This window comes from Manacus candei, unplaced genomic scaffold, assembly GCF_025592945.1.
Source record: "Manacus candei isolate 608988 ecotype Guabito, Panama unplaced genomic scaffold, ASM2559294v1 h1tg000061l, whole genome shotgun sequence".
Classification (NCBI taxonomy): domain Eukaryota; kingdom Metazoa; phylum Chordata; class Aves; order Passeriformes; family Pipridae; genus Manacus; species Manacus candei.
This window is the reverse complement of record NW_026138109.1, coordinates 7,736,522-7,749,280: the sequence shown is the minus strand read 5'-3', so window position 1 is coordinate 7,749,280 and position 12,759 is coordinate 7,736,522. Positions and strand designations below refer to the sequence as shown.

General features: G+C 42.8%; 2 protein-coding genes across 7 annotated transcripts in view; one reads left to right on the top strand and one right to left on the bottom strand.

Annotated features, from left to right (window-relative positions):
- The window catches only part of KIF24 (kinesin family member 24), a 28,436-nt gene extending 21,311 nt beyond the window's left edge, over window positions 1-7,125 (bottom strand). For 2 of the 5 annotated variants that reach the window (XM_051804471.1, XM_051804475.1), the window contains exons 1-3: window positions 6,876-7,124; window positions 1,590-1,659; window positions 674-1,301 (exon numbers count right to left, since the gene is read on the bottom strand). In XM_051804471.1, the coding sequence (XP_051660431.1) occupies window positions 674-1,287 (614 nt within the window). In that variant the 5' untranslated portion in view covers window positions 1,288-1,301; window positions 1,590-1,659; window positions 6,876-7,124. Of the gene's footprint in view, window positions 1-673; window positions 1,302-1,589; window positions 1,660-6,875 lie in introns of all 5 variants that reach the window. The other 3 variants (XM_051804474.1, XM_051804476.1, XM_051804472.1) reach the window with 3 other exon arrangements.
- A 136-nt stretch (window positions 7,126-7,261) lies between these two features.
- NUDT2 (nudix hydrolase 2) lies at window positions 7,262-12,738 on the top strand. 2 transcript variants are annotated; one of them, XM_051804533.1, is made up of 4 exons: window positions 7,262-7,395; window positions 7,983-8,036; window positions 8,627-8,785; window positions 11,760-12,738. In XM_051804533.1, exons 3-4 carry the CDS (start codon window positions 8,653-8,655, stop codon window positions 12,071-12,073), a joined length of 447 nt encoding a protein of 148 aa, XP_051660493.1. In that variant the 5' UTR covers window positions 7,262-7,395; window positions 7,983-8,036; window positions 8,627-8,652; the 3' UTR covers window positions 12,074-12,738. The 2 variants fall into 2 exon arrangements, with proteins under 2 accessions (XP_051660493.1, XP_051660494.1); XM_051804534.1 differs by lacking the exon at window positions 7,262-7,395 and adding an exon at window positions 7,432-7,575.
- Window positions 12,739-12,759: the final 21 nt, after the last annotated feature.

Sequence of the window (12,759 nt, the reverse complement as noted above, 5' to 3'; positions counted from 1 at the left end):
TACTGGTATTCTGTGTGCAGAGGATCTCTGATGCTGCATCAGGAAGAAAAATATTTGGTGCTTTAAAAATGTTGTCAGGGTAGATTTCATGATAATCATAGCCTTTCTGTTACCAAATACCAGGAAAAGTATGGAAGTTACAGATCATGATCTTGGGGAGCAGCTGCAAGGCATCCCTCTAACCACCATGAACCTACCTCAGAATTCTCATTCTGATTCCTTTTAAAGTTTCAGTTCAGAAATTCCATTAGAAACAAATATAGCCATCACAGCGTGTATCCCTTCTACTGGGAAAAGCTTGACAAACCTGACAACAGACAATGCCATCTTTTGGCAAAATAATGTTTTAAAAGATGGTCCCATGGAAAGACAAAGATTCGCCAAAACACCAGGAAAACAAAGCCTTATATCCTGAAAGACAACCTCACCAGGTTGACTATTCTTAGACAACCTGGTGAGTAGCAGCTGGTCAAATTCAGATGATTCCTTCTACAAGACTCAGAGAGTTGCAAGTGTTTACTAATCCCTCTCTTGTCTACAAGATTTTGCACTGCTCTGTAGTGATGGGATTGCTTATTTGGACATGACAAAGACAGATCCTTCTCCACAATTAAGAAAGAATTAATTATGACTAACCTGAAATATTAGCAAAATAAAGGTGACTGATCATTACCTGATACAGGAATGAGGTAGTCCGTAATTATACCCTGAAATATGAGTTACTCTTTGCACAATAGGAGCTTCAGAATCCCCCAGGAGAGGGGCAATATCATCAGAAACCGCTGGACAGCTCAGGTCCTTTTTTGTGCATATTCCAGGAATATTTAGGTCCCTTCTAGTTAATCTGATTGGCTCTGAGTCCTGTGGTTGAATGTGTCCCAACATTTCCCCTGCATTGTCCTTCTCTTCACTGGCATTGAAATCAGATGAACGATACAATTCAGGCTCAGAGTCTTTAACTGTTCCATCATTCTCTTCAAAGAAGGACTCAAAACGCAGCTGCCTACGGGGACCTGACCTGGCCACCTGGGGCTGAATGAAAAGGCCACGTGGTTGAAAATCCTGCTTGCTTGAGTCTGCAACGCCTTCCCCTCGCATAATTTTGATTATTCTAATGAGCTGAAAGAGCCGCTTGCGGTCGTTCATGTCATGGACCCCCAGCTTGGTGTAGTCTTCCATGGAAACTTTGGCAAGCTCATCGATACTCTGAAGACCAAAGGCAGCAAAATGGGGATAGTATTTTTCAAGGTCTGCCTCACAAAGGCATTCATAAAGGCATGATGCCATCTTCAAGATTAAGTCTAAAAGAAATCAAACAAAATAAACATTAGAATCATATGAAACATCACATCTGACAAAGTTACTAACGAAGAGACTGCACATTTCCACAATGCCATTTCCTCCTAGCCACTCAGGCTAGAAGCTTGTTTAACTCCAAGTCTGTAATACACTAGACTGTTAAACATTACAGAATACTGCAATAACGATAAACTAAAACATAAAACAACTGTATTTTATCTATCAAATTATATTTCAAAATTATATACAATACACAATGTGTAAGAAATGCACAAGGCAAAGTTACTCACTGCTGCTGAGTTCCTACACGCCCGATGTCTACTTGATGAATGCCACAGCTACTGAAACCCTGTCCTCAAGCTGCAGAATGTAAAATGCCTAATTTTAGAAGAGACTCAAATTAATATGAAGGCGTGTGGTCTAATGTGGTTCAGCTAGCCCTGGTTAAAAAAACCTGGAGGAAAAAAACCTGCATTTGTTCCTCACTTCAAGGTGCCTAATTAAGACCATTTGTCTTACAGATGAACAATAGCAAAGCTGTAGTTTTGCTATGTAGGTTTCTCTTTTATGTCTTGTGAGCATTTCTGAGTCTCCTTGGCAGAATAACCCAAATATTCTCTGAAATCTGAAACACAGGATTTCTCTAAATCTACGTGTGCCACTGGAACGTCACACTTGTGTTCTTGGGAAACCCGAAAAAGCAACATGCATCACCGAAAGGTATGCCAAAAACCCTCCAACTTCTTCACTCATGTCTCACTGGCAATGCATTGTGCAGCTGTCTGTACCCAGATGGATTAATATCTGCAGATATTTTTACTTGTTCCACAAAATGGAAAAATGATAGCACTTCAAGTATCTGTTGCCCACTCTCTTCTTATATCTTTGTACGGTCTAGGGCTTCAGCAACTATAGGTCTTATTAATTTTTGGAAAATACAATAAGATTCAACAAAATCAAGGTTTTTTAAGACCTAAATTTTCCTCCCTGTAATTCAGGGTAGATTCTTTGTGAGGATTTTCAAGCTTCTCTACAATACATTATTTAAGAAAATAAGGTCACCAAATATCACCCCCAACTTTGAGTCCATATCATTAATTAATACATTATGTTGAAGTAATAATAACAACAAAATAAAAAAGATTAATATAAAGTGCTGATTGTATAAGACATTACAAAGGTCAAAAGGTGCAGTAGAGGTCATCTCAAATGACTCAGAAGTTAGTCTATGCTGTAGACAAAATTCTGAGATTGAGCAGCGACGAACTTCAAGACAAAAGCACTGGTATGTAATTGGATTTATTTAATGTGTATGTAATGTGATTCTGAATCTTGAGGTAAAGTCAGAGTCACTGCTGAGGTTGTGAGATCCTGGGAGGGGTGAATCAAAATTGACAGGGAGGATAGCAAACCCAGAAATCAGGGAGGTTAAACACGAAGACGTGTAAGGGTTTCACAAGCATTTACAACTTGCCAACTTCTCTAACAGATAAAATTCCACAGGAACCCGAGACTTCATTTAAAGAAGAGTTATGTCTTGGAAAAATTCCCTTTCTTACATAAGATGGCTTATAATGTAAAACCAGTACAGGTCCTGTGCAATTCTCTCTGTGCACTGCCATGGGAAACTCCTGCTTGATGAAAGGAGCAGAGAGAACTCAAAGCCAAAACACCAATCTCAAAAGAACTAAGAATCTGTTCAAAATAATCCGACAAATTTATTTTCTCTACTCTCTATCTGCATCCTAATTTAAACCTATATTTTTACATATCCTTATGTTAAACACAGAGTGGCCAAAGCCCAGTGCAAGAACTGATTCAGTGTTAACCTCAGTTTGAATTATAACTGAACACAGCACAGAGAAGAAAGGCAAAAAGGGGAAAAAATGGAGACACTTCCTGAAAAAGGAGTAGCAGACAAAGGGAGAGAACTATGAATTTGAAGGTCAAAGTTCTAATTAAAAATGAAACAAAATATGTTTAAATAGCTAGAAATAACAGATTTTCACTATACAGAGTAACAAGTGGCAAGAATTCTCAAAATGAGGAAACTCCAAGTAATGCAAGAACTGCAGAAAAGAGGAGAAGGTTAGTACTGAGCCATGTAAGCAGCTCTGCATGGCTAATTGCTAAGGTCTGTTGCCATGTGAAAGCAACTAAATGGCTTCTTAATGAGGGCTGATCTCTTAATGAAAGCTGAGATCTGCCTTCCCAGATATAATAAGTCTTACTGGATCTGAGTGGTTTCAGGGGATAACTCCAATGACTTCCCATCCACAAAAAGGAATTTCACAACCTAGGAAAACTGAACATTCACTAATTAAGGAGTAACAAATTAATTAGCCATGGGGAAAAAAATTAATCGGTCATTATGATGACATGTTCCAGCATTTCTGATTGCTTTAAAATGTGAGAGGAGACAATTTCTAAAAGATTTGGTCTGGTTCATACACGAGAGAATTCAGGGAGAACTGCAGTTGTCAGTGAAATCTTTCAGGCCTTTCAATGATGCCCTAAAAAAAAAAGCCTCCTTTCTCCTCATTAAAGAATACTTTAATTCATCCAACATTTGTGTCTGAAGGCACTTTTCCTAACAGATACATAGTCTTTCAAAATAAATCGGCTTTGCAAAAACTAAGAAGAGGTTTTCAAGAACTCTAAATTGTTAATGCCATCTTCTGGCAAAAGAAAGAGAAGGCTTTTGACTCTTATAAAATAAATAACAGCCAGTATTCCCTCAGTTACTGTCAAGATCCAATTTTGTTTGTTCCCTTGAGAGAATAATGTGTCCTGGGGCAGAAAAATATAACATTCTTCAGTGTGGATATCCAAACCTAGGTCTTGTTCCCCACAAGGCTATGAGTGACTTCACTGAAAAAAACAGGGTTGAGATATAAGTCTAAGACTTCTTAAAATAGTTGGGTATAACACATCTTGATAATCAAGAGGTGAGTCACTGTGGAAGTACAATTCTCCACGCACACCCAGCCTGCCATCTTTATGTGGCAAACTCGAGTGCTCTGCAAATTATTTCTTAGGCCAAGAAGTTTTACAAAGATCTTAAAAGGCTGCCAGATGCTGGTAATGGACGAGTACTTGTTGTAAAAAGGTACGAGAATTATGTATAAAGGGACTAGGTCTAACCATGGAATTAGATCACAGCTTGTCATCAGAGAGCTCATCCTCTCTTTCAGCATTAGAGGTTTTTAAATGTCATAAAGCTGCAGAAAAAAAAAGTCAGGTGTAAACAGAAGAAAGGAGTGGTTACATTTTTCTGTTCTGCAGGAAATTAACTTACCACAAAATTATGCTCTATGAGCTGGTTCTCCGTTTTAAAAGGCTTTTAATTATTAATAAGCTCTTTCACAGAGCTGATCTTCTCCTTCTCAGTGCACTTTTCAAAGTGGAGAAAAGGCTGGTTCTTCAAAGATACTCAGAGTGTGTCAATCACTGCGTGTAAAATAAATCACATAAAATCCCCACGTGGGCTATTTTAAGAATAATCAGCCTTGGACCACTATGTTTTGATCCTTATTAACTTCTGATATGTCAGTGATCTCAGTGCAGCCTTCACCTGAATAATGCTCACGTGCCCGGTTATCCCGCTGTAGTTCACTCATACTGACCTGGGAATTTTAGATTATTGCCACTGACAGTCCTGAGTGCCACCACTGAGAAATGACACAAGTGATCATTATATCCATACTTTAAACTAGGGAAACTAAGCCTTGGAAAAGTGAGGAAATCTTAAGTGACACTCCTAGAAATGCGAACTAATGCTTCTACACATTCAAATAGCCTAGGGCAATCATTCTGAATCATAAGCTCTGGCCTGATCATTAAATATGTTTATCAGGCACGATTTTCAAGAGTATTTGATAAACAAAGAAATTGTTAATCAGCGGCCAAAACCTGAACACCACCTTGTTTTCCATACAGATCATTTAGCTTTACAAATACTTATACAAATAAAAGTTAGACACTTGCAAAGTTTGTAAATGCATGCAGCAGGTAGGTGTTTCCTCTCCTGATCACAACCACAGAAGCGTGCTGCACTCACTACTTGCAACCACGTCCCCCTCAAAGAAGACTCCAGCACAGGCTCTGCCCATGCCAAAGTGTTGCCTGGTTTTTCAAACACGGGAGCAGAGACAAGAACGAAGCCAGTCTGGCAATCACACAATAGGGAAAAGGGAATCACATTAACACACGTCAACACTCATCCATCGTTATTCCTTATTCATCTGAGCATTAAGCTCTTTCTTTAACTGTGATCCGAAGCCAAATCTGATTTAGCCCTCCAGAAGTGAATGGCTAATTTGCTTTTCCAGAGTACCACACAAAATGCTTCACCTTTAAATCATTCTGACCCCGTTTCTTGGGAATTAGGGCATTCCTGCAAAGAATGGGGTCAGGGTGTGTTGCACTTTTATAAAGGCAAGCTCCACAACAAGAGATAATCTGTATTGTAAAAAGAGTCCATAATTTTAGTTCAACGCAGCAGGCAGGGAGCTGTGAGGCCGTGTTTGACGTTGCAGCAGATCCCCTTGGAAGATCACAGGATTACTCCACTCTGTGCACGTAAACAACATGGCATTAAACATCCTGCCCCTCCTTGGAACAAGTGTTGGGGCAGCCCTTTGAATAGATAGATAGCGACTTTCAGCCTCAGTACAGCAAAAGTAACTGAAGAGGAGGGAAAGCTTTTAATGCTAAATGACAACTATTTTACAGCTGGACCATGACACAGTAGGCAGGTGTGCTGCCCTTTCCTTTGCCACTGACACACCTGACCCAGAGCAGGCCACTAAAACTACAATTAATGTCCTTGCTTCTTTAAGCAGGCTTAAAAACAACTAAATATTGGGGGGTTTTTTTGTTTCCTAAGAGAGTATTTTGGGGTATTTTAATCCTCCCTCCACACTAAGTATAGCCCGGTGACCTCAGCAGAAGAGGCTCCATCCTGCAGCTGATCCCAACAGCTGCCAAGAACAGCTGCACAGAGAGGGGAAGTGCCCAGTATTGGAATACTGGATATTGGAAGCGTCCACTATCCATCCACGTGCCAAGAAAATAACCCACGAGTTATATCAGGAAAACTGATTATTTGAAAACCTCGCCCAAGCTGTTCCTGCCAGCAGGATTTACCAAACGGCTTCTGAGGTTTTACTTTATAATTTTAATTTTTTGTAACGAAATACACAAAACACGCGAAATATAGTTGAAATATTATATGTAAAATACATAATATATATTATGAAGTGTTCTGATATTTTATATAATGCATATGCATATGTATTTTAAATGAATATTTAAATACTTATATTTAGTATGTATTTAAATATTTTTATATCTTTTATATAAGTATGTATGATTATATAATACATGTTATACACTGATATTTATATTATATATAATATAGACAAAATATTTAAGTATATATTTTAAAAGTATGTTTAAATATTTTATATATTACAAATAAAATATAGAAAATGTGAAATATAGAAAATATAAAATAAAGAAAATACTATTTTTAAAATTTTGTTTTATAACTATAATAATGTATCGAAACAAACCTCCGCGCGTCCGGAATTGCACCGCGTGGCTGACCGAGGGGAGATATCTCCTCTCATCCTTCCCCGCGCTGTCCTACCACGGTTTTCCCCCTTCTAGAGCGCGCCGGGACCGGGCAGGGTGGTGGTGCGGGGGCCCTCCCCGGTCGCGGCCACCCCGGTCCCCTCAGGGCAGGGACCCCCCTCGCTCCCTCACGGGCCGCGGCGCCGCTCGGCGGCGGCCATTGGGCCGTGTCACCATGGCAACAACGCTTTTCCCGCTTCAAACGCCCGCGCGCAGCCTCGCGCCCCCAGCCAGCCAATAGGGAGAGGGGAGAGGGACGGGTAGGGCGTGGCCCAGAGGTGAAAGACCAATCAGAAACCTCAACGACGAGAGGGCGGGGTCTAATGAGAGCGGGAGCGGGGAGAGGGAGGGCGGAGCGAGACGGGCGTGGTTCCCGCCCACGCTGGAGGCGCTGTCATTGGTTGAAGCCGCCGTCAGTCGTGCGCTGCGTCCCCCCCACTCTGGGACCCGGAAGCGCAGGTGAGGGCGGGGGGCTATGGCGGCCGCCGCGGGGGGACACGTGTCCCGGTTCTCCCCGTCCCGCTTCCCCGTGTCCCACCACACCTCTCCCCCTCCCTGGGCACGGCGGGTGACCTTCTGTGGGCGGGGATGGGAGCGCGGCCCCGGGGCGCCGGGCAGCGGCGTGGGAGGCCTAGAGAGGTTTGTCCTTGTCCTTCCCGGCGTGTACGGGAGGTGGTGCTGGTCCCCCGGACTGGTCCCCCGGGCTGATCCTGGGGCTGTGGGGGCCGGCGAGGGGGTTTGTCCTTGTCGTGGCTGATCAGAAGCTAATGGAGGCGGTTAAAGGGGTTGACCAAGAGAGCGGAGCGCCGTCCAGGGGCGTGGGTGGTGGCGAAGGGCTCCGTGCTGTGGTTTATCCCGCACTGGAATCTGGAGGTGTCACACGATGCCGCGCTCGGCGTCCCAGGGAAGATCAGTGTTGTGTAAAGTTATTATTTGTTAAAGTGTGCATCTCTGTCCAAATGCAAAGCTTTGCCTGGAACTGGGAATCTCCCAGACCTTTAACGTGGATGACTCATCTCCATCGCTTTCCCTCTTTTTCTGTATAGGACCAGACATCCCGGCTGCGTGGCTTATTGATGACTGTGTTTATCACTTGAGAGGTGTGTTCCTTTACTGTTTACATCAAATTAGTGCTTAATACACATGCCAAGAAGCTTTTAGTTCTGTAAAACAGATTTATCTCTAGCCCAGACGGCAGAGAGCCTGTCCTTTGCAATTCATTTTCTCACTGACATCCTAAGGACTTCTCTGCTGCAGGGGCAATTATTTCTGTATGCCAATTCCAGTAATGTTGAAGTATTATCTCTGCACGGGACCTTTCAATTTTTGCAGTGGAAAAGGCTTTCCTTTTTGCCTTTGCTTTATAATTTTTTATCCCTCCCTGCGATATGTTTTGTAATACACCATAATATATCAACAGCAAAGAAATGTCATGCAGGTCATATTTCATGCTTCTTGATAACCTTTTTCTTTTTTAAAAAGCTTTTATATAGGTTCTTGTTTAAAAAGGAAAGGCTTCTGGTTTTTCACATTTCAAAGATAGTTAATAAGATGCAGTTTGATTGTGTAGTAATACAAGGGGGTGGACAACCTTTAGCTCTGCTGAGATACATTTGCTGGCTAAATACAAATAATCCATTTGAGCTCCATGTTTTGTGTTGTTCTTTGATCCCCCTGTGCTGTCCCACAGCTCTCGGTGCAGTTGGCAGAGGGGGAATGGCTGTGAGAGCTTGTGGCTTGATCATCTATAGGAGGCTGCAGCCAGCACCATCCTCCAAGGTCGCTGACAGCATCGAGTACCTCCTCCTGCAGACATCCTATGGCACCCACCACTGGACCCCACCAAAAGGTGATGTTTGTTCTGATAACACTCTTGGTGTGAGGTTGCAGACTGGACGTTGGCCCGGTGCTGCTGAGCTCAACTTAGGCAGTTACCAGCCCAGAATAGCTGCTGATTGTGGTGTTTGTCTGATGCTGCTGCTCCTGCAGCTGCGGGGAGAGTTTTGAGGCTTAAGTCGTTTGCAAAGGATACTGTATAAGGTATTGGGCGCGACTAATTTCGGTTGGGGCTAGGGGTGACACCCAGTCGTGCTCCTCGTGTATCTCACCTTTCTGGCAGACCTTCAGCACACGACTGAGGTAGCAAGTGAAGTTTTTACCTTTTTGCTCAGATCTGATCCTCTGTCAGGTACCACTGACCAGGTTGGTTGACCCGTGTCTAGTCAAAGGGGTCACAGTCTGCAAGAAGGCAAACTGAAGTCTGCAATGGTGCACTTTAAAACACTTTTCTTGGAAGTTGCAGGAATTCCTTGTAAGGGACATCACTGGTGAAAATCGCATGCCTAATGCAGTGGAGATGAGAGGCACAGATAAGGTGAACTCTCCTGTCAGCCATCTTCGCCTAAGCCATCAGTGCTCATCAGTGAGGTCCCAAAGCAGAAGACAAGCCCCAGGACAAAGAGCAGCACCTCCTCTGTAAAGAAAGGTGGCAGAGCCGGTGTTTGGCAGTACGCAGTCACAGCCCTGATAACCAGGAAAAGTGCAGCACAGAAATACTTCAGGTTCCTTGCAGATCTTCTTACATGCTGTTTTTTACCTTCTGAGATTTGTTCCTGATAGTTTTCACTTATCTTTTTGTAAAATGCAGTGCTTTTAAAGCCTAGTGCAGCAGTCTGTAGATGGGAATTTGCAAATTGGGAAAAAAAATAATCTTTTAACAGTACCAACTACGCTCTCCTATTAAGGGAAAGAAGAAAACTTTCCAAACCTCCCCCTTTATCCACTTCACCAAAAGCCTAAGGGAGTTGAGTTTGCAGCCTCATGGAAAACCAGAAAACTAAAAGACATGATTGATTGTTGTGAGAAGAGACCCACGTGAAAAGGCTCCCTGGGAACACAGTAATTCTGGAGAAGCAATTGAAATTACTTGGAGGCATTTTGGTAGGGAGTTAATTGTCTCATGGGCATACATCTCACACACTCAGAATCACAGAACCATTGAATGGTTTGGGTTGGGAGGGACCTTTAAAGATCATCTGGTCCAACCACCCAGCAGTGAGCAGGGACAACTTCAACAAGAGCAGGTTGCTCAGAGCCCATCCAGTTTGGCCTTGGATGTTTTCAGTGGTGGGGCTTCCACCACCTCTCTGGTGGCAGCCTGTGCCAGTGTTTTCACCATTCTCATGATAAAAAAAAGTCTTTCTTGTCTGTAGTCTGAATCTGCCCCTATACATAGCTTGTCTGTGATATTGACATAGATTCAATGTGGCAGGAGCCAGAAGGTGACGTTGTAATTGTCTTTCCAAGCACTGACTAAAGGCAGTTTACAGCTACAGCTGTACCTTGTTATTTTAAAAGTTCCCTAAGCAGCTGCAATCCTATGGGATTAAACTGGACTTGCTTGGATTTCCCCATGTGAACCTCATCAGCCTCATCTCTGCCTCTAGAACTGTGACTTTGCACTAGCCAAGGGTGATGGGAAGGGAAAGGGATGTGGGGTTCGTTTTCCTCCTCAATACGTTGGAACTGCATCAGTGGAAACAGCTGAGAGGATCTGAAAGCTGTGGTGCAAGGTGCTACCACCAGTCCTTTTTCTCCCCAGCAGGTAGACTGCACTGTGCAACTTGGAAACTTACTGAGATTATATCTGAGGTTATCAACAGATATCAACATCAGATACTGTTTTCTGCACAGTTGCTGCTTGTAAGAGAAGCATATTTTGCATTTGAGTTGGTGTTATGTTGTAAGAGGTATTTAAACTTCTGGTGCACAGACAGAGAAGTGAGTGAGACCTGTTGCAAAAGCAAAACCAACTTCCCACATACCCCAGTTGTAGTACTAGAGTGGGCCTTTGGGTACCTGTGACCTGAGGAAGGATTCATCTCTGTAATTAAATTACAGATATTTGCAGCCAGCTATGTAGAAAATTGAGTGACACCAGAGGCAAAATAAAGCTTAGGGGTTTTTTTTCCCTTTTAAAACCTCCCAACTCCTGCTGTGTTGCTTTTTTGAGGTCTTGCCTGGCTTGTTCTATTTATGTTCTGGTCTGGAGCTTTCATGAGAAAACCAAATCTGACATTTCTCAACAAAAGTACAAACGGCTGGGGATGTGTTATATTTATCCGTTGTTTGTAGTGGCACCTCTCGTTCTGAGCAATGTAAAATAAATGATGTGTCTTAGGAGAACCACGCAGCTGGTGAAAGGACTGGCTCTGAGGATTCAGAGGGGGAATATGGGAGAGAGAGTATTCATGGGGGAATATGGGAGAGAAATAAAAAAAATAATTAAAAAAAAAATAAAAAGATGCTGACTGCATAGACAAAACTCACCTTTTAAATGGGCATTTGTTGGTGCCTGGTCCCGTTGTTTCTGGTCTGTTGGCATGAGTGAGAGTTTTGCAGAACTGAGCCTTAAGCTTATGTGGGAGGGCAGGGTTGAGAGAGGATTAAGACTCTTGCAGGTGAGCAGTCTCCCCTCTAACAGGATGAAGGAAAAACATTCATAGGAGACTTGGTCCTCAGTATAATCTAAGGTGGAACAGGTGTAAAGTGCTCCAGAAGACTAGAGGAGGACTGGGAGGAAAACATGTCTAGTGCTGACAGGCCACTGGGGGTTTCAGAAGGTGTGGGGTAAACAGTGATCCTAAAAGCCAGAAGGCAAAGACAAATCAAGACATAAGAGTTGGAAAAGCAGTCTCTGCTCTCCGAATTTCCGTTCCGTCCCATATCAGCTGCAGTGTGCTCCCATCTCTGTCTCCCAGCATTTCCCAGTTGTTGACTGGAAGTTTCCTTCTCAGAGACTGACTTTTCCACCCTCTTGGCAGGCCACGTGGACCCAGGTGAGGATGACCTGCAGACAGCCTTCAGGGAGACGCAGGAGGAGGCTGGTCTGCAGGCCAGCCAGCTCACCCTCGTAGAGGGCTACAGGAAGGAGCTGCACTACCCTGTCTGTGGCAAACCCAAGACCGTGGTTTACTGGCTGGCAGAAGTGAAGGACTGCAACACAGAAATAAAGCTGTCGGAGGAGCACCAAGCTTTCCAGTGGCTGAAGCTGGAGGATGCTTGCAAATTGGCAGAGTATGAGGACATGCAGGCAACGCTGAAAGAAGCGCATCAGTTTCTCTGCTCCAAAGAATAAGTTCTTCTGTGAAGGATAAGGGGAATTTCTGAAGGAAAATGGCCTGGGTTTTTTGGGGGTTTTTTTTGTTTGTTTTTAAATTGGAGGAAGAACTACATGGCTGCAGAAATGTAGATTCCTCTTAACTCTGTAGAAATTCAGTGAAAATACATGGAGCTTTTAAAGAGCTCGTGCTTTTGTCTTGTCTAGCTAACACAAAAAGGCATGATCTGATTGAAATGTGAGCCAGAGGTGTCTGAATTGAAACCTAGATCTACCAAAGACTTCCTCTGTCCCTGTCTCATTTTCTTCCTTTTTTTAAAATTTTTTTTATTTTTTCCTCCCTTGAAGTGCTGAACAACCACAGGTCTTTTTGAAAAATGAAACAATTGATGTATCTTGACTTGCTGATGTAGAGCTACAGAGTTGAGAAAATGAGCATATGGAGATTTTTAATAACAGAATTCTTGCTGCAAAAGTCACACCTTGCATTTCAAATGAGGAAGGAGTAGTTCTGTTCCCAGCTCCTCCACTGATATGCTGTGATCACTTGTCAAATCATTTCAGGTCTTGTTTGTTCATATCATGAATTTATGTAAATCCCTAATGTACTGTTATGAGAACATTTTCCATCCAAAAAGTTAGTAAATGGTTGAGGTACAATTGGTTGAGATGGTAAACCTGAAGTGCTTCTTTGGCCTCTTTCT